Source organism: Rhamphochromis longiceps, linkage group LG18, assembly GCF_057381845.1.
Source record: "Rhamphochromis longiceps isolate RC_006_pf linkage group LG18, R_longiceps_female_GT1.1, whole genome shotgun sequence".
Lineage (NCBI taxonomy): Eukaryota > Metazoa > Chordata > Actinopteri > Cichliformes > Cichlidae > Rhamphochromis > Rhamphochromis longiceps.
Window position 1 is genome coordinate 7,320,503 of NC_140574.1, and position 21,534 is coordinate 7,342,036.

General features: G+C 40.5%; 1 protein-coding gene across 6 annotated transcripts in view; it reads left to right on the forward strand.

Annotated features, from left to right (window-relative positions):
• pard3ab (par-3 family cell polarity regulator alpha, b) overlaps window positions 1-21,534 on the forward strand; it is a 250,370-nt gene that overhangs the window by 148,038 nt on the left and 80,798 nt on the right. For 4 of the 6 annotated variants that reach the window (XM_085390426.1, XM_085390428.1, XM_085390430.1 and 1 more), the window contains 4 exons: window positions 1,060-1,210; window positions 8,251-8,437; window positions 9,961-10,112; window positions 11,138-11,182. In XM_085390426.1, the coding sequence (XP_085246552.1) occupies window positions 1,060-1,210; window positions 8,251-8,437; window positions 9,961-10,112; window positions 11,138-11,182 (535 nt within the window). The remainder of the gene's footprint in view (window positions 1-1,059; window positions 1,211-8,250; window positions 8,438-9,960; window positions 10,113-11,137; window positions 11,183-21,534) is intronic. The other 2 variants (XM_085390427.1, XM_085390429.1) reach the window with 1 other exon arrangement.

Genomic DNA, 21,534 nt, shown 5'->3' on the forward strand with positions numbered 1-21,534 from the left:
GTTATAGGTTTCTGTGCTAAATAACGTCTTGCATTCACAACACAAGATCGAGTTCAGGGCTGCTGCAAGGGTTTATTTATTTGTTCCTTTTTCATAAACAGACTTGTCTTGTCTAAATGACCCCGGTGAATCCCTAACAAGAAAGAAAAAGCAGTTTGATCGATGAGCTAAAGGTGATTCAGGATGTGAACATGTTTCTAGTCTTGCACAAAGAGCCTTCTTTTCTGTAATCTGCCTCATGACACTTTTGCCAGCATCCTAATATTACCACCATATGTATGCTCTCATAAACTGAAGTTTTCTGTTACATCCCTATCTATTCGGCAGTGTTTATAGCAGCACAACCATTCACTGAAGTGAAAGGGATCATTGGGCAAAGACCTTCTGCCAAACTCAAATTCCAGCCAAGCTAGTCATAGTCATTGATTGGAGTCATTTGGTCCCAGTATTGAGTCAAGTTTGATAGTGTCATTTCCTGATATGTGTTAACATTTATGACTGTTACCATTAGAGCTGTCATCACCTTCAGAAAGAAATGCAAAAACCATACAGAAAACATCAGTACATCCAGTGATCCAACGGACAAAAGACACACGTGCACACACCTTCTCAGGCAGTAGATGTGTGCAAAAGGGTAACGGGGCATGCAAATGGTCTATTTGTCCAGCAAGAAAGACTGTCATCATGGGTCTTAAGGGAAATGTCAAGATGCTAGGAAGCTAATCTTCCCCAGCGGGGGATCGCCAGCTCGGTAACAGCCTGTGGCTCAACAGCCGAATGGAAATCCATCCTCATTTATCCTTGTTACCACATTGGTAGCATTAGCATGGATCGCCACCCCTGTGTCCAGCCATTACTATTGAACAAATGTTAGCGATGCTAGGTCCCTTCAGAATCATTCTCTCACTTTTGAGTAAGACTTAACTTCTAGCACTTCACTCTGTCCCCGTTAAAAAGGATTATTTGTTCTTTGTTAACCTTTATAAAAACACTTCACAGGTGATTCAAACAAAGGAAGGAGTTAGTCTTTGATGTAACATCAGCTTCCTCTTCATTCAGGAGACACCAGGGAGCCCACTGGGACCCCAGCAGATTTTAAACACCTCCCTAGATGACCACGAGCGCCGAATCTCCCACTCGCTGTATGGTGGCCTGGAGGGCCTCGATGACAACTTGATGCCTCGGCAAGGCATGCTGCCACGCACGATAGGTGAGTTCCAGCATAACGAATTAATTTTGACCTTTTTTTTGTACTCATTCATTGGCAACTGGTTCTAACATTTCCTGCCTTGTTGTAGTTTATGGCCATTTGCAGGTGCAATGTGATTCCCTGTTTCTTCTGCTTAAGGATGTTTATAGGGTCACAACTGCAGCATTTTACAGCAATTACAGCATTTTGTTTTGTGTGTTCTCTAAGCTAGCCTGCCAGGTTTTGTCAGCATGAGCCAGCAGTATCATCTGGAACCAGTGGTTTTTAATGTCTCTGTCAGGCCGCAGGGGGCAGAGATGGACAAATGCCCCCTCGACAGTTTGTTGCTTGTATGTTTTCTGAAAGTGTCACGCGTGCATTGGTTCTCAAACCTGCAACTCTCCCTGTTTCTAAATAACCCTTTGCTCAAACATGCTCTGAGCTGGTTTGAAAGTGACTGCGTGTGTGTGATTAGCAAGCATATTTGTATCTGTGTGTAAGAGCTTTGTGCGCATCTGTGCAGGATTGCATTTGTGTAGCACTTGAGTGATTGATGGATGGGTGGTTATGTTCGTTAATGTCAAAGAAAGGATTCTGTGCACCAGATGGTGAAATCGCAAAGCTCGCCTGTTTTAATTTCAAGAAAGAACAAAATGACCTGACCATCTTCCTACATCTTGTCCTTTGCAGTTGTTTATTTGCTTTGAATTCTTCAATTTCTCTTCTGCTGAATCATTGCAAATGAGCCCAAAGGGAAAAGAAAGACACAGAAAATACTTTTAATGTAAATGAATTAAGTAGAAAAACAGTAAGAAGAGTTGAAGTAACTCTTATCTTGTATTTTAAAAAAGTAGCTCTAGGCAAATCTGTCTCATTAATCAATGCAACTTAATCTGAAAGTGTTTTCCATTTATGCAAATCGGTTGACTCTGACACTGTCAGTATATATAAAAGTGTAAGCTATGAGTGACAGAGAAAGTGTTAATAGGTGAAGCTCCTCCATGCTGCTACAGTGGCTGCGTTCATCCATGCTTAACAAACAGCAAGCACATAATGAGCGTACAGGGTTGGGAGTGAAAGCACGAGGCAGATTTACAGCAGTTGTCTGCTTAGCAGTGGCAAATGAGATCGCTGTCACTTTGCCGACCAGACAAACTGATGTCTGAATCTTTTGTGAAGCTCGAGTTTATCCTAATGCTTCATGAAGTTAATACATCACTTTGTGTATACAGTTCAAAATCAGCATAATCTGCAGGGGCCTCCAGAATGTACTGACCAGACGTGTTTCAACAGTTGCTGATCTTTAGTTTTGTTGGACGGGAGAAGGCTTTCTAAAGACTGCAAAGAGTCTTTTTCTCTGCCTGAAACGAAAAACAAAAAGCAGTAAAGCTGTCAAGGTTGAACTGGAGCATAGAAGAGCTTTCTGCAAACAGTGGGTGGTTAATATGGGACTTTGTTAAACTTTAAAATCGAACCTGGCAGAGGGTCTTTTACAGAAAAAAGAAAATAATACGAATAAACAGTTTTGATTTTTCGGGGGTAGCTATTAGATAGTTACAGAAGTTTCCTGCGTCTTGTTAACTAAGCAAATATTTGAGCATGCTTTGTTTGCAAGTCAGTCTATCTATGTCGAGAGCAAAAACAAAAGAGGGGGGTTTTGAACAGATATTTGTTATCCGCAGTTTGGGTATGCTGAAGCCCTGAAAAACTAGCCGTTGCACTTGGACGCCAAGTCAGTGTACGAGCTGATGGGTTCTCAGGTTGTTACCAGAGTGGCACAGTCGTTGCAGTAATACTTTAAGGATTTTTTTCCTCTTTCTTTAAGCAAGAGATTCGATCCAAACAAATGGAAACTAAACAAACAAAATAATCTTCCAGAATAAAAATCAAAGTGAAGTTTGGCCTGTTGGTGAGGATGAGATTGTTTGTTAGGTGAAATTAAAGGAAGGCTGTACTAAGAAAAAAATATAGAAATTGTTATTAATATCTGCTTTTCTACTGTCAGTCTCCCTTAAATATGATTAAATATTGTCCAAAATGTGGAGCTGCATCCAGTCACAACCTTTACAAGCGAGAGATGGATTTTGTGAAACATGATGAGGCTCAACTTAAATTGAATAATGTCACCGCAGTGCTGCTGTAGTGTTGCAGCTCATGCCCCATCAGTATTTGTGTCTCCCAACACACGTGCCACGTGCTTTTTTTGATCCTCTGTCACGTGTCTTGTTTTTGTGATTTCACTGTGAACTGACTGGGCTAAGCAGGGAATATCTGATATCAAAGCACCGAGAGTGGTCCGTTTGTCCACCAGGATCAGGCACCGCATGCTTGAAACCTCCAAGGCTGGCCTATGAGGGCTGCACACTCTATAATTGCTATGTGTCACAGACACGTGACTCTTTTCTCTGCTTATTAAACACTTAATCAGCCCAGTGGATTTTTTCCCTTGACTGTTTAAGGAGGCATTTCAGCCTCAATATATCATGTAACGTATTCTGAGTCTTCTTTTTGACACGTGGTTTTAAAATCAAGTGGGTTATAAAAGGATTTTTTTCATGTACTTGAATCACTACAGATAAGCAGTTTGGGCTTTTTAGAACATTGCTCTGTGGTTTTGTGAAGATTGGGAGAGGTAGGGAAAGGATTAAATCCTTATATGAACTCTTGTTTAATTTGCCACTGTGGACTCGGCAAAGAGGATAAAGGTCAGCAATCTCAAACTTTAAGCTGGTAGACTCTGCTTTTCTTAGTATTTTCCTCATAAATTAACATTTTAAAGGTATTTTTTCAAATGTCTTTTGTGTTGTCTATAACTACATTTTTATAAAAATAAGATTTGATGGGGACCAGTCAAACTGGGACTCAGTTTGAATTTTATTCCTCTTCACATGAGGTTAGTATGTATATACATGTAATAAACTGTAATAATTATATGATTGTTGATCTTAATCCTGTGAAAATCACCCGACAGTAATCTGTAAAGTAAAAACTGCAGTGCAAATTACCCACCTGCTTAAAGTGAGTTTTGCAAAAATCATTAGCTGAACATTTTTTGTGTCATCTGCATCTTTCTTCTCCTTCTTTCTAGGGTGAGAATTATAGAGGCTGTGCTGGCAATTATAAATAAACATTGGATGGAGGGCCGATAGTCCGGCCAAACCCATCATAAACATCAGAACTTTTCTCCCAAACAATTGATCTTTCATCCCCGTTCTTAAAGCTATTAAAACTTTTTCTAACATTCATTCCACATCGAATTCTTCCCTTTATTTATGTCTACCTATAAAATGACTGTTTTGGCCCTCAGACCAGGTTTGCTGCAGTAAATGTCAAGTTTTTGATCATGACTTGACTTTAGAAGGTTGGTTCTATAGAACCCTTCTTGTTTGGATTGGAACAGTTTCTTTAATGAAAGTAGCGCTGGTGGAATCTAATGTTTGTCTTATAGAAAGATATTTTAGAGCTTTTTGACACCGTATTTGAGTGAAAGAAGACACCTCCAAGAATATGTCCAAACATGGGCGGAAAAACCCAAACTTTGGACATGGTTTCACACCACTACAACATAGGGTAACAATCGTGGCGTCTTTCTGTGTAATTTGGGTCAACCACCACTTTTAAAGTGCATGTCTGGGAGTTGGACGAGTGCTCTGGCCCGTGCTTACGTTTGTATTGATGGACCAGCTGCAGGATTTGCAACTTTAAGTTGTAGTAACTCCTGATGATTGCACGAGCTAACTTGTCACCCTTTGTACTTGAGTCAATTCCCTGTGAATTAACATAAATGTGGTGATTCGCCAACATAGGCAGCTGTGTTATGACTGATGTGAATACAGTGGAAGGGTCTGGAAAAACAGATGCACGGCTATGAGCTGCTCCATTGCTGCTAGTCAGGAGCTGTCAGGAAGAGACTAGAAGCAGGTCCCACATGGGAACGCATGTGAACACAAAGTAGAGCTTTGCATGCTCAGCAAACCTTCTTAAGATAAATACAATTGTGTGTGTGTTTGAGTGCTGGAGGGGTCTTTCACAGTTCCTTGGAATAAGCCTGTTCTTGCGTTGTGAGGGTGCAGCTAAACATAAATCATGCATTAAGCTTTCTTAGAGGAGAACTTGGTTTCGAACATATCAGCTTGAATTTCGGACCGCGTGCACTCTTAGATCGCTTGCTGAAGATGCCAGGGATAAGAGAGCAGCTTAATTATTCCTTCAGGCCAATAGCTTTCAAGGCCCAGCACCCCTGGCAATAACCTCTTTGCTAATTATGCAAATACATTGAGACAAGACAAAATTAAAAGGAGGGAGGGGGGGAATGCTCCGCATGGCTTTCACCTCATGTTATCCTCCCCTCCTGCTACTTCCAGTTTCATTCAGAAAGTCTTTTGTACCCCCTCCTTCCCTCTTGCCAGTTCCATGTCCCCCTTTTTTCCTTCAAGTATTCAGCAGTTGTATACAAAAAGCATCTAATAATACTGGAGACTCACCAATGAAATGCTGCCTATTGTTCCACTGCAGCGCTGTCTAAAATTATTACAGCCGTTGGGAACAATAATTTGTGTTTATTGGTTCGATTCTCAGGTGATGTTGGGTGTGTGCTGCGTCCACATGGCACAGCCATTGTCGCTGGCTGTCGGCTGCCCTCGGGTGCTGGAACTAAAACAAAGAAGCTTTTTTTTTCCCCGTCCTTATACCGAGCAACTGAGTTGACAGATTCATTGGTTTCCTACTCAGTAGCTGCCAGTTGATTGTACTGCAGTGATTCAAACTGTGACATTGATGGGATTCTCAGTGTTGCGCATTGGACTGCTTAGGGAAATGGGATTAAGTGGTTCTGTGAATGCACATGTGTGCGGACGCTTGTGTAAAATGTGTGTGGCTGTGGTCTGAGAGAAAGAAGTGGCCATGCTGTGCTGGAGGACCCGCCCGGACTCCCAGATTCACAGTGAATAACAAACATGCACAGCAGGAGGCGGGGCTGAAAGGAGGGCAAAGACACACACTAAAACCACTAGAACAGTTGTAGTTGTTCAGGGAAGGTTAAGGCCGTGCACTTTGCACACTTCTGCAGATCCAGCACAGCACATTCACACTGAGTGTGAGAGAATTCATGCTTGTACACATCTATATATCTATATATCTATATCTACACATCTATATATACATCTATATATATTCCTAGAAATGTGTGCATTTATTTCTTATTTCTGCATTTCTTATTGTCTTTTTTCTCCCACTACTTTTTTAGTCACTACCAAGCACAAGGAGGCTGTAAATATTAACTATTTCATCATTGGCTTCTGAGCTCTCAATTTTGAAACCAGAACCATATTTAGAAGGTGGAGGGCAAAGTAATCAGTTCCTGCTGCTAACCTTGATTTACAAGCAGCTTCCCATACATCACTTACAGATAACTGCTGAAGTACTAGAATTTCAATCACCAAAACTGCAGCACAAACATCACTGTAAGTCATATTATTCCTTTAAAATAACACTCTAAATAGGGTTTTGTGTGGCGCAAGCTTTACTGCCTTATTATGTTTCCAAAATGGGATTAAAAAGTACGTTGTGCATCAGTCAGTTCACATAAATAAGATGTCACTTTGAACATTGACCGACAACATTTTAATTGACCTCTACACACAAATTTGCATACCCTAACACACTCAAACCTCCTCATCGCTCCTTTGTTTTCTCCTTTCAGCTCATTTACATCAGGTCATTCACCCATGCTAGCTGGATGAAATGACATCCATTTCCCCTTGGTGCCTGGTTAAGAGAAGCAAACAGCAGGCCTGGCTTAGACCTCCCGGTCTCTGACAAACAAACTCCTCCCTAAGCTCAGTACACAAGGCTTTTATGAAGCATTGAAGATACCCTTTTTGATGCCAGTTTCAAAATACAGATTAAAGACAAAGTCATGTGCTGCATATCAATGAGAGTTTTTAAGCTGTGCTTTTCAGAGGCGGAGAAAGGAGACTATTTAATTTTTTTTTTCTGCTTCAACACAGACTTTTTTTAATCTTTATTTGTGAGGGCACAGCTTGAATTAATCATAGTGTTTTGACATAAGAGCACCATTGTGCCTGCTGCCAGACTCCTCTTGGTATAAGCTGATTAGCCAGAAGCCGTTTCACTCACCGTTTTTAAACTTCAAAATATGTTCTGTGGTTTCAAAAGTTACCCGTGTTTCATTGTATTTTGTTGTCCCTTTCCAATTAAACTGTGACTGCAGTCTCACGCTTAATACAGTAGTTGTCTTCTGTCACAAATAAATGAATTCCTGAGGGTTTCTCCAGTCAGCGTGCTCCTTTTTTCAGTTTTCATGATTTTCACCTTGGCGCCAATATAAATCGCGGATGCTGTTTTCTATGTAGGGATTATTCCAATAAAATAAAATCGCTGATGAGACATAGTGTCTTCTCAACTCTCAGGTTCTCCATATTGATAAATCGCTGCAGCACTGACTGATTAGGAAGTGTGGCTCAAATGTTCTCTCTGGAAATAACTCCTGATTTACGCTCAAGCACACTGACGGGGATGCTGTGTGGTTTGTACAGTAGACGGCGGCTGAGTACCAATTCATTTGTTGAGATGTGCACTTGTCTCATACATCTTACTGAACTGTAAGAAGAAGCAAGACTCTAATTTGAGTCGTGTCAATAAAACATATTGTTCTTCATTAGTGAAAGTCATGAGAAATGAAACCAGTCAGAAAGAAGCGGTATAAATGTAAACTAACTGATTTTGTTAGATTGCTTTACTCTGTCACACCGAGCTGTAAGACTTTGTGTTCTGGCGTGTTGATTCTCCGTCCTTTTCTCTCTTATTATTGACTTGAGAAATGCTGCTGTTGCTCTGAGTCTCAAGGACTAACATAACAACTTGGCTTTAACCTTTTCATTTTTTCTACATGTATATTTATGTCTTTGTCAGAGTGGAGATATACAAGTCTTCTTTGTGAAGTTGGGAACACAGAAAACTTTGGATCTGAAGGACCAAAACACATAAACACAGCGATGAAAACATAAGAATAATGAAAAGTATATTTTTGTCCCCTGCAGGAAACTATCAGCTCTCACCGACCGTCAACATGCCGCAGGACGACACTGTGATCATAGAAGATGACCGGCCGCCACTTCTTCCACCCCACCTTTCCGACCAGTCGTCCTCGAGCTCGCACGATGATGTCGGCTTCGCAGCTGATGTGACTCCACCGTGGACCAAAGAGCTGCCCAATCAGAATCACAGGTAGGCGGAAACTGTTGTTTCTGGTTAGCGTACAGTTTAACACGTTTTCCACAGAGCTACTGTGCCTAAATCTAACAAAACGGCATATAATATCTGAAAATAAGGTTTCTTGGAGAAAAACTTCATATGCAACAGGTTGTTTGTTTTTACAGCTACTTGAGACCTCGCAGTCATGCGGTATCAGGCACTAGATGTTAGCAGCGGGCTCTTTAAGCTCTGTAAACTGTGAGATGGTTCCTGTTCGTTTGATGCTCTGAACACTCGTTCTGGAAGCTGTTCCTTAAAATTTTACATTATAGCCCAGAGCATCATGTTGCCTCAGTAGCTGGCCTTTTCCCACAGTGCACCCCGATGCAACTTGTGTCTGACAAGAGCAACAGAAAACATTATTGTTCTAACAGATTGCTGCCATTACTTATTTAATGATTTGCCATTCGAAGGGCTGCACTGTACTGAGACCTTCTTGTCTTATTCAGCATGAACTTTTTCAGCAATTTATTCTGGAGTAGCTCTTCTGTAGCATCAGACTACACAAGCCAGTCTTTGCTAACCAAAACACTGTCACATGTGCGGCTCCTTGGACCACTTCTGTTGGGCCCAGTTGTCGAGTCTGACCTTTGTCAGAGTCCCTTAAATCCTTATGATTGCTCATTTCCCTGTTGGCTCAACTTCAAGCACTAACTGTTCACTTGCTGTCTAGTACAGTATATCTCACCCTTTTGTGAGGTGATAATCAGTGTTTTGTCTGTCAGGTGTTTCAGTGTTGTGGATTATCGGTGTGCAGATTGTTTGTTTTTTCCAGCTGATTGCTCTTTGATTGTAAGCAGCGTTTCCTGGAGCAGCTACTTTTCTTTTTCCCCCTACTATCCTCTCAGTCTGATGTCCTTTTCTGCCACAGTGATGATAAGGACATCTTGAGTGTGTCAGTGTGAGAAAGATTAACAGATATTTTTCTCTGTCTGTTTTTGTCTGTTAAGTTTTTCTTCCATTCTACTGCTGCCTTTATCTCCTCTTTTGCTTTCTTCCATCCAGATAACGCCTTGTCTCCTGCTGTCAGCCTTTCTGCCCTCTCAGTTCTGCTGTTTTTATTTTAGTTCTCACCGTCGTGCTGTCTTCACCAACCCTGTTTCTCTCATTGCCCCAATCTATATTCCACTAGTTCCAGTTGCTCAGCTCCCATACCTTCTTCTTGATTTTTGCCCCGTCCCTCCCCGATGCCCTTCATGTTCATGTTTGAAGGCCTCGAGTTCAAAGAGGACAGCTTCTTTGAATCCTTCTTAACTTATACCATGTTCAGCTTTCTTCTTCCCACTTTTCTTTCTTTCTTTTCTGCTTGTAGAATGTGTTTACTTTCATTTTACATTCCTTTTATATAAAAAAAATTATGACAACTATTTCAAAACATTCCTGTTTTTGGAGTAATTAAATCCATTGAAATGATTTTGAACACATATTTGTCTGTGAGGTTTTCCGTGTGTGAGATCAGGTCCAGCTCATCTTAACCTGTCGCACTCTCCATCCAGCTCTGCGGCTCCAGATGAAAATCATCCAGATGGTGCTTTCCAGAGGGAAGGTTTTGGACGCCAGAGCATGTCAGAGAAGCGCACCAAGCAATTTGGAGACGCCTCTCAACTTGAAATCATCAAGACACGCAAGTCCAAGAGCATGGATTTAGGTAGAGTGTTTAAAAACTTTCTGCTTCTCTCCATCACTCAACTTCGACTTAAGAATTCAAGGATTTTCCAGATGCTACAATAATGCCTTTCATATAGACTAAAGCCGTTTGTACACCCTCCTCTTTCATATTCATATAGTGCTAATACTTTTTAAAACATAGTCGGCGTGTTGCATCAATCATCTTTGACTCAGAATATCCCGATGAAAGCTTTTTAATCCCATTCACATTAAAATCCAGGTTATGCTTATAAAGTAATTGTGTTTAGACGTCCTAAAGTTTAGAAATAACCAGTTTAATACCCATTGATACATAAAGTAAAAGCAAATAATCCACGAGGACCCACTATTGTTAATTCTAAAAGAAAATGTGAACAAATTAATAGTAAAGGCATATACAACATGAGTGCTATACCCATGCTTTGTTTGTTGGTGAAGAAAAAGTTGCATATGGCTTATGAAACTTTTTGGTGAAGTCAGTGTTTAAAAGTAATTTTTATCAGTTCAGTAAACCTAGTTAACTAGTTTAACTGGATTTCATTTAACCTTGAGTGCATATCTTTGCATGCTCCTCGCGTTTCACACATGTACCTCGTATTTAAATGTATTCCACCCCCTTTGCCTCTTGGTTTGAAAACACACTCTGCATCTCTCGCCAAAGTCAAGAACTTCACTGTGTTGATTCACCTTGAAATGGCTTCGAACAGTCGCTGATTGCTTTGGCTGCACCAGTCTCTCTGCTCGCACTCTCTATAATCATATCTAATCTTCCCGACCAGATTGCTGCTGTGTGCCATGTTGATATCACAACAAGTCTGATTGCTATCCTCAAACCCTCTTTTCATTTCCCATCTCCCCCCACACCGACCCCACCCCCCTGGTCTCGCATGGCTTCCGATCCTAATTGAGATGAGGCTCGTTCTGATGTTTGCAGCGCTACCTGTATGTTGCATGTGGAATGTCGTGAGCACTAACTGAACCCCAAATGTTTGTATCCCTTCTCTCTTTCCCCCCTTCCTTTAACAGTAGCCGACGAGATTAACCTCACACCTCATCCTGAGACCTACACAGGTAAGGAACGGTGCACTGAAAGGTTGATTTAAAAGCCAAAAAACAAGAACATCTTCATCATATTTTCATTCTTGAGCTGCATCTCAGAAGTGTGGTACTGAAGGGTACAGGTGATACCGTATTTTTCAGACCATTATAAGGCGCACTGTCGATGAACGGGTCTGTTTTCACACATAAGGCGCATTAAGTTAAACAAAACAGTCAGATAAGTCAAACTTTAATCAGCTCATTCTTCTTGCTTCCTCCACTTCTGTACCATTGATTCATTAATGTTGAATTCTCTAGCAGCTGCTCTATTCCCATATTGTTGCAGTATATTAATGACTAACCTCATATTGTGGATGGATTATCTCAGTTTGTTCTCCTGACTGAAGTTTAGTCCGTTTCAAACATCCTGCCGTGGGACTGCATTTTTCCCTAACCAGCCGGGACCCTCTTAGCGTTCATCCTCCAGCTTCACTGTGTTTATGTTATGCTAACATAGCTGCGTTGCTAGCGATCATGTAGCACATCACTATATACCAGCTAGTCCAACTTCAGTAACCCAACAAATCATCATCATCAACATCATCATCATCATCATTTATTTATATAGCACTTTAAAAACACACCTGGTAGACCAAAGTGCTGTACAATACAAATATAAATATAGTAATAAGATAGCAGAAACCAGACATGGCAATAAAATTAATAAAACATGTCAGTTACCCACAGAGTTAAAAGCCAGCGAGTAAAAATAGGTTTTTAATAAGGACTTAAAAACTGGCACTGATGTAGCCTGTCTAATATGGAGAGGAAGGTTATTCCAAAGCTTCGGCGCTGCAACAGAGAACACTCGGTCTCCTCTAAGTTTCAGCCGTGACTTTGGGACCAAAAGCAGCAACTGCTCAGCTGACCGAAGGGAACGAGTGGGGACATGGGGCTTCAACAAGTCAGACAAATAAACAAGTGCCAGACCCCTTAGAGATTTAAAAACCAATAAAAGGACTTTAAAACGGATCCTAAATTCAATTGGAAGCCAGTGTAGAGAGGCCAAAATCGAGTGATGTGATCAAATTTCCTTCTAAAAATTGCACTAGTTGCAAGCGTGACAAAGTGCCCTGCCCAACCAATATTAAAAGAGAAACGTGAAGTAATAAAGACATGAATAACACTTTCCAAGTCACAATTGGAAAGAAAGCACTTAACCTTCGTTAAACGTCTGAGGTGATAGGATGCTGATTTTACCACCCTGTTTATGTGGTCATCAAAGGTAAGTGCAGAATCAGTTTTTACTCCGAGATTTGTGATCGAACTCTTTAGTTGGGAAGTCAAAGCTGCAAGATCAACATCTTGAGTGTGAGAAAAACGATTTGGGCCAAATAAAATCGCTTCTGTCTTCCGATCATTAAAATTTAAACGTTTTTTGCCATCCATGCTTTGACATCACTAAGGCAGTCAAGCAGAGGTCGACTTGGGAGACTATCAGAATGACTAAAAGGTAAATAAAGCTGGCAGTCATCTGCATATAGATGGAATGACACTTTGTTTTCGGAAAATCACGCCAAGAGGCAAAAGGTACAGTGAAAACAATAATGGCCCAAGAATAGATCCCTGTGGCACACCCCAAAGCAGAGGGGCCACAGAGGATGAAGCCGACCCCAACTTAACACAAAAGGTCCTATTTAAGAGAGGACTTTAACCACAAAAGTGCCGAACCAGAAATCCCCACACAGTGCTGTAAGCGAAAGATCAGCAAATCGTGATCCGCTGTGTCGAATGCAGCGGTCATGTCCAACAAGACCAGCACCGCATATTTACCACAGTCTGTCGCTATCAGGATGTCATTCATAACTTTTACGAGGGCTGTCTCCGTACTGTGAAATGGCTTAAAGCCGGACTGAAAGATTTCTGACAATTTAGAGTCATTCAAGTAATCCATCAACTGAGTATAAACAATCCTTTCCAGAATCTTACGAAAGGGAAGGTTAGAGGTGGGTCTAAAATTTGATATGACTAAGCCAGGTTTCTTAAGTAAAGGATGTATGACTGCATGCTTAAATTCCCTAGGTACTTGACCAAACAAAAGACTAGTATTAATGTTCAGAATGTGTGGTCCGATGGTAGGAAATACCTTTTTAAGAAAACGGGGAGGAACAACGTCATTTGGAGAGCCACACGGTTTAGCATTCACTGCTGTTTAGTTTTGTCTTCATTTATGTTTGAAGTGATAGCAGAACTGTACGTTTAATTTTTTCAGAAATCTCTCAGTCAGAACATGGTATATCATGTTTAGGTAACTTCCCGCTAACATCTAACTCTGTTAAATTGAATAAATTCTGTTTTCATGGATGCCTGGATGTTAAACTTAATTGTTACATCTGGTAAAGCAGCAAGGCTGATCATTTTATTAAAGATGAAAGAATTTAGACAGTTTTTAAATCTCAGTGATGCCGCAGTGTTCGTTTGACTTTGGGACCTGAAGCGGATGGAGTTTTTTGACAGATGTTTGAGCGCCATGTACCACATAAAATCGGTTGGAGGTCTGTAAGCACAACCAGAATCCATACATAAGGCGCACCGGATTATAAAGCGCACTGTTGATTTTTGAGAAAATTAAAGGATTTTAAGTGCGCCTTATAGTGCGTAAAATACGGTATTTGGTTTATACGTCATATGAGGCAGTTGTGTTTAATCTTATAAATGTCCTCAAGATGGGTTTTTAGATATAAGTTACTCACATAGTAATGTGTGCTTTCTGGGGAATAGGCTTTCCAAAACTGGAGGAAAAAGAAGAACTGTCTTCATTTGTTATAACAAAAGTTCAAGTTAATGTCCTCCAGCAACAAAGAAGTTTACTCAACTCTGTTAGAAACCAGCTTAGGCCCCACTGATCCAAGTCCTGCATATCATCTTCCCCTTTACTTTTTCTTTTATAAAACAGATCGCAGATTAATTTAGCAACACATTATTCAACCTTCTTGCAAACGATTTAACTGCAGATTAGAGTTGGTTTTATAACTACACCCTTTTTCTTTCTTTTTTTTTTTTTTTTTGTACCAGAGAGATCGATTCATAACAGGTACAAGGCAGGAATTGCACAGGAGCTACAATGACAGCCATTAAATTAAACATTGATCTACAAACATAGATTATGCAGCTTGCTTGCAGGGTTCGTTTTTAAAGTTTACCCACTGCTCGAGTCTTTATGCATTTGTGTAGTGTTCCCCGTGTTTAGTGTTTGGCTCGATCGCTGGCAAGACAAATTTGTCAGTTTGCAAAGTGAAGACTCGTAGCCCTCGCTGCACTTTAAGGTCACTGCTGAACACGGTTGTGAAAGCAGTCGGGTGACTGCAGATTAGATTTTCTCCCGTTTTGCCTCAAATGCCGCTGTTGCGCTAATTATTTTGTGAGCGCGTGGCAGTAGAGGGAGCAGAGAGAAAGCGCTCTGTCCTTGGTTAAGGCAGTGAGCTGACAGCGAGTCATCAGTCACTGTCAAGTCTTGTGTATTTTCGCTGTCGCTTCAACTGAATAAAAGGGTCTGCCTCTCAAATTGGTGACATGGACGGAAGGAAGATGTGCGGAGCAGGAGTGAGAGGGATGAGACTTTAGACTTTGAGAAATAAGATGTTTTGGGGCAGCTCGCAGCAGGTGTGAAAAACAAATAAAAATGCAGATTGATGCCAAGGCCACCATTGTCATTCTTTTATGCAACCTCTTGTTTTTTTAACAGCATGTGGGTAACAGTGATTTTGTTCCCAACTTTTAATCATGTTGTGATGGCCTGAGTCAGCGAGGATTAGGGCTGAACGATATATCGCATTTGCGATAATATTGCGACATGATCAAGTGCAATTTTCTAACCGCAAAGGCTGCGATTATACTCTGGACATGTCCAAATTCATGGGCTGCATCCTCCTGAGGCCGCATTTGTAGACCGATTACGTCACAGCGACGTGCCGAAGGCTGTCCAAATTACTACCATATCCCAGAATTCATAGCGCGGCCCAGCCAAACTCCAGTTTCCAGCAATGGCGGCCGCTACTAAGTTTTAAAATTACTCATACTAATCTTTCTGGGTCACAAAATAAACTTTTAACATATTTTCAGGCGAGAAAGTAGTTGTGTAAACATCAAATATCTGCTCGGTTTATCAAGATATCCCATATTTGCAAAAGTGCTTCGACGTTTTCAGAGGCGTCTGCTACCCACCAGCTCGACAGCTAGCCGGGAGCTCGAGGGTTACTGATGCGGCCGAGAACGGCACAACTCCCGGCACATCATTTTCAGATCACCGCGGAGTTTCGCTGCTCGGGTTAAACGTAATATATAAGTCACTTAGACAACCTAAAAATGTTATTGTTGGGCTTTTTTCAGTGTTTTGTTTGTTCGTGAGTAAATCGGTTTGGCTGAGATTAAAGTTATTAGATTAGATAAAATAAAACTTTATTAATCCCCCGGGTGGGTTCCTCCTTGGTTTTCACACAGCTGACTAAACGTCAAACAGAAAACTTATTAAACAGAAGTATGAGACAGTCGAGAATTTACACCAGTGTCTGGTTATATTTTAGATAGCAAGAAGCAGACGGCCGAGTTTATTAAACTCCACCGAGACAGCGGTGACGCTAATCAGAACTAGACCGTCCAATTTCACGCCTTTAAACTTTAAAGGCGTGTTTGTGTGTGTGTTTATACAATTGCTATTATGTTTGCACTTTATGTGTAATGTTACTGACTGCAGAGATCAGTAAGATGTGTGTATTTTTTATTTATTAGTTTTATTTATTTAATATTATTTTTTAATTGAATGACTGTCTAGTAGTTCACAGATGTCGAAAAACTGAGTGTGGTAAAGCCACTGATTTTTTTTAATGTATATTTCTGCAATCTGCACATTGTACTGACTTTCATTTTAATGTTTACACCAGGGTTCCTTGTCAGCACTTTATGCTCAGATGTTTGTAAGCTAAAAATAAACTATTGTGTATGTTCAAATATACTGTTGTGATTGAAGAAGTTAAATAAAAATGTCAGTCATCAATTCATGCATCACCTCATGTCATCATAACAGAGGTCTGTCTTCCAGGAAAGAACAGTTTAAAATTAATGTAATATAGTATTGGCCATACTATATGATGTATTGCTTGTCTTTGTTTAATAATACAGAAGACAAAGACCTTAAAAAATAATCGCATATCGCATCGCAATCGCAATATTGGGGCAAAAAATCGCAATTAGATTATTTTCCATAATCGTTCAGCCCTAGCGAGGATGGGAGTGCTGCATATTTTATAAGCCGTGTCTGCCAAATGGTGGCAACAGATGAGTCAACTGTACTTGTTGCATAATCTGATAACAGCCAGAAAAGTAACAACTTGGCATCACATCTTAAAATCCATCAAGCTCTCATGCCTAAAATGACAAAATACATTATTCTTAATAGTTTAATAACAGGTTTCTTTAAGTCGCACATATAACTGTTTGATTATGGTTGGGGGGAAACATCAACGTCAAGCTAAAACACTGGTTGATTGAAGCAGGAGGGCTTTAATGTCAGAGTTAGATGCTTTGTACGCACAACTGTCTGCAAATGACTTCAGATGACTCCAGAAGAATGCTAGTAGTGACCGATAGTATCCCTTCTTTTAAAAATCCCTTGGATCTGAAAACAGTTTACCATGAAACTGGTTATGTGGTTACGGTTTAATTACCGTTGGCTTATCTTTTTCCTTTTCACTGAAATTTTGAGAGTCTAATTTCAAAGACTAAATGTGCTGAAATGACTATAATCTAATTGTTATTTGGTGTGAAATTCATGAAAAATAAAGTGTTTTTAAAGGCTGGAATCAGATTCCCTTTCCATTCCCCGATTGGTTTGACTAATAGATTCCACCCTGTTTTTTTCTTTAAGTGCTCAGTGTTTATTTTTAGCTTGTTGGCCTCTGGTGTCACTTTACCGACTTTTTTTTCTTTTCCCAATATTTGAACTCTCCACTAAGTACAAGCGATCCATGGTCCATTTAGCAAAGTCAAAACACGACCATCCTGCTGAAACCAAAGACTCTGACAGCTCCGAGAGGGGATACAGCGGCCCTCCTCTCCTAAGCTGTGATTGACTGAGATGTTTGTTGGCACAGGCCACTGCCACATGTTGGACGAGGACACTCCATTGACGGAGGACAATACTGGACTGTTGGCAGTCTCTGAAACTGCATCCAGATTTCTTGCAGGTCTAAATCTGTGAGAAAGTGACCCCTGCGTGATCTCTGTAAAGTTCACACTTCAAGCTCATTTATATGAATTTTGGGAGGTAGGAAAGGTTTCCCAGAGTGAACTATGGGCTATTTTTGAAACATGAGTCAGTGTTTTTGGTGGGGTGTGGGCCTAAACTGTTGTCTCAATATTGTAACACTGACAAAAAAACCTCTTGCAAAAGAAAAAGCTGGTAACTAAAAACCTGACATGACTGCTGCCTCAATCAACCATTATGCCACCAACTGGGCTCGTGTGGCAATATAATTACAACAGTATAAATGGAAATATAACGATTATCTTAATCTCACTGGTTGCCAGCGTGTGAGCAGTCCTCTGTATGACCTGTATGCTTTTTGAGTTACTAACTGAATAAGACGAAATGTCCTCACCAAGTTACTTAAAAGTCAAGTCTTATATAAAGCAAAAGTTTTTTTTTCATGTTTGTGACTAAATGCCATTTGTCAGATCTCCAACTCAGTGTAAACTATTCTTTCTTTTTTTGAAGACTGCCGCTGAAGTGTGACTTTTGTGAATGGCACTGGGCAAAGCCTTTAAATAATGTGGCTGCACAGCGTGAAAAGCCTATCAGGCCGGCTCTCAGTAAGACGTTAAGGGAACAGGACAGGCTGATGAGAATGAATGGGAGGCTGCTAACCCACAAGCTTGTTCATTCTGCATGTATTCAATTTTCCAGCTCTGTCCCCCCCCCCCCTCTCTCTCTCTCTCTCTCTGTCTACAGTTTTTTATTTTGGGTTTTTTTTTTTTTTTTGGGGTCAGTCTCAATGTGAGTAAGCTGCCTGGCAAAATTTTTTTGCTTGTGTCCAGACTTGGCGTTTGTGAATATACGACAGCGCTGGCAGGTCATTTTAATATATTACAATACATTTTGCCCAAATTGATTTTGTTTAAAGAATGCCAGCAACATTCTGCCTATAAATAACAATCGAAATCTTTGCAGAAGCTTAATGTGACTAAAATAGGTTGAAAGTAATCTCATTCATATATTTGAATGTTTGAAAGAAGGCCCGGTCATATGCTACAATGTACAGATTCAGTGCTCTGCTTACTGTTACATGTTGACTCGTCTCACTGCTCTATTTTCGTCATGTCTTTGGCTTTTATTTGTATGTCACTTCCTACTACTCCAAACTTTGTGCTATTCTTTTGTAGCCTATCGTTTTCATTCAGCCTCCCGTGCCGTGACAGCTCGTGCTATTCTGTTAGGATTTGTGTATTTTGCAGCCTCCTCATACACTCTGAAGTGACACCACCCAGGAGATTAGGGGCTATTTCATTTACCTCCCAACCTCCTCACCTTATCTTTTTTCCACATTTATTATTCACCGTACATGTACTGAGCCTGTGAAAGGTGCCATATGGGAGCAAAAATTATACCTGCACCACTGTCTGAATAGTCTTAGTTTAATTAAACTGTCATGTTTCTCCAATTTTGCTGATGGTTATTTTCATTTAGAGCCACATCTCGTAATGAAATTTGTACTCGATCAGTGGCGTTGTCGCACGTGCACACAGGAGAAGCTGCGCACACAATCGATAAGCCTCCCGTCTTAGTGAAACGAGCATGCCAGGTTTGATTACGATGCATTGTTGTTAGAGGTTATTGCTTATTGTCCCTTAGGAGACCGCTCATCTTCAGATAAACCAGGTGTTTTAGTCACGCTTCAGTAAAGTAGTAGTTGGACTAATGAATTATTAACCAATTATTACCAAAAGATCAAGAGCTATACTAAAATGTTCATGTTTTATGATGTTTTTATGACAATATGACATCAGCCTATTATACTGTCAGGGTGTCATATTTAAAACACTGTTATTCAGCTAAAGCTCACATGACTACAAACAGTTTTTTGTGTTTTTTCCTTGGAGTAAGCCCGTCTTTTGTTGGCGTTAACAAGAAATTAAGCCTTTAATTACACATTGTGGAAAAAGAGACTTAACAGTAGACACGTAACATCAGCTGTCTGTGTATGGTGTTCCTGCAGCCTCTGCATTTCCTCGTCATCATCATACACACACGTGTGTGCGCTGAGGATGCTGCTGTAGAAGCGTTCACCTTGAGGGAATGGTGAAGCTGGCTGGAACAAATCCCAGACTGCGAAAAATAAATAAATAAATAACTCACGTACTATACACAACAGTACTGCGGCTACATAAAATCAAAGCGGACACACTGGGGAAGAGTCTGAGGTCATAGTTGGACAGCTTTAGTGTGCTGCTGTTGTTAAACATGTGTGACGTTGCTGAGTCAGTGTTTACGGTGGGAAAAACGAACACGCCCATCCTCTACGTCCGTCCTCTGAAGTCATCCTCTCACATAACTCCTGTTTTTGTTTCATATCCTTTGCATCATCATTCGCCATCCGTTGTCCTTCAGCATATTTTAAACACAGTTGTCTACTCTTTAAATTTTCCACAACAACTCTGTTACCTTATCTTCTAAAAAAGATTGCCTGGTCAGCAGGATCAGAGGAAACAAGGCAGCATTAGTGACAAAATCCATTCATGATTGAAGCAAAACAGGACTCATGACTCCTACGTCTAACATAAAAGACATGATGTGGTTGCACATTAGAACAAAAGCCAGCAGCTCACACTCAGCCCTTGTTTGTTAGTTGGAAACTTGAACGCTGATTTCAAACTGTTCTGATTACTGTGACCATGCAGTCAAAGTTAATTATAGCATCAGCTCTATGTAGCCACAGTAGCTGCTTAATGTACCACCTCTAATTCCATATTGTTGCAGGGACATTGCCATCAAAAGTAATCCTCTGGGTCATCAGTTCCTCTGATGGCAGGAGTCCACAAACAGTCTTGTGATCACTCCTAAAGCGATAACGTAGCGAGCTGTTTTTTGCTCATGGCTAAAATGTTTTTAGATAGTGGGAGACTGTGAGTCAGCTGCTTGTTGTTTTGAAAGTGTCAAAAAAGCTGCTATGCAGGCATTATACAGATGTGGTACACATGGATAAGTAAAGGATGATGAGAGCTACACTACAAATAGGGCTGCCACAAACGATTATTTTGATAGTCGACTAGTCACCGATTATTTTTGCGATTAGTCGACTAATCAGATCATGCATCCATTGGACGTAAAACGGATGCTTATTGCACCAGCATGCATCTGCTCTTATATAACTATCATTAGCCTACAGCTTTAAGTGTTTAAGGTATGTGCTAACTAAAAATAAGATGGTAGTTTATTAAATTTTAATGAATTGTGCAGATTGTTTTGGTGAAGTTTAATAAACTCAGCCGATTTACTCAGGAACAAATAAAATACTGAAAAAAGCCAAAGAATAATATTTTTAAGTTATCTAAGTGACTTATATATGTTTAACCTGAGTAGCGAAAGACGGCGGTGGGTTTGAAAACGATTTGCCGGGAGTCCGGTGTTCTCACGGGCTCTAGTGATCCTTGCCCCGGCTAGCTATCGAGCTAGTGGGTAACAGACGTCTCCGAAAACGTCGGAGCGCTTTTGAAAATATGTGGTGTCTTGATAAACTGAGCAGATATTTGAGGTTTACACAGCTACATTCTCGCCTGAAAACACGTCAAACGTTTATTTTGTGACCCAGAAAGAATAATAAGAGTAATATTAAAACTAACTAGCTGCCGCCATTGTTGGAAACTGAGCTGGGCTGCGCTATGAATTCTGGGACACAGCTTCTTCTTCTTCGGGGTTTAACGGCGGCTGGCATCCTTGTAGATGCAGTGCTGCCATCTTCTGTTTCAGTCCGTTATTACACTCTTAAATACTACTACTTATTCCTGCGTCTTTTGGGATCTTACAAAGCTTCAAACGACGTGTCGACTATTAAATCAGTCATCGACGATTTTGATAGTCGACGTAATCGTGACTAGTCGACTAATCGTGGCAGCCCTAACTACAAACAAGGCAACATCTTAACAATAGAGGTGACGTTAGTTTTTAAAAAACATTTTTACCTGTTGTAATAATACAGCTGGCTCCTGAAGAAAAGTTTTTCATTTGTATGAGATGTGTTGCCTGTATGCTAAACTTATATCCTCATATGTCAGCATAGAGATCCATTCTAGTGTATAGTACAATAAACGATACTATAAAGCATTAATGGGGT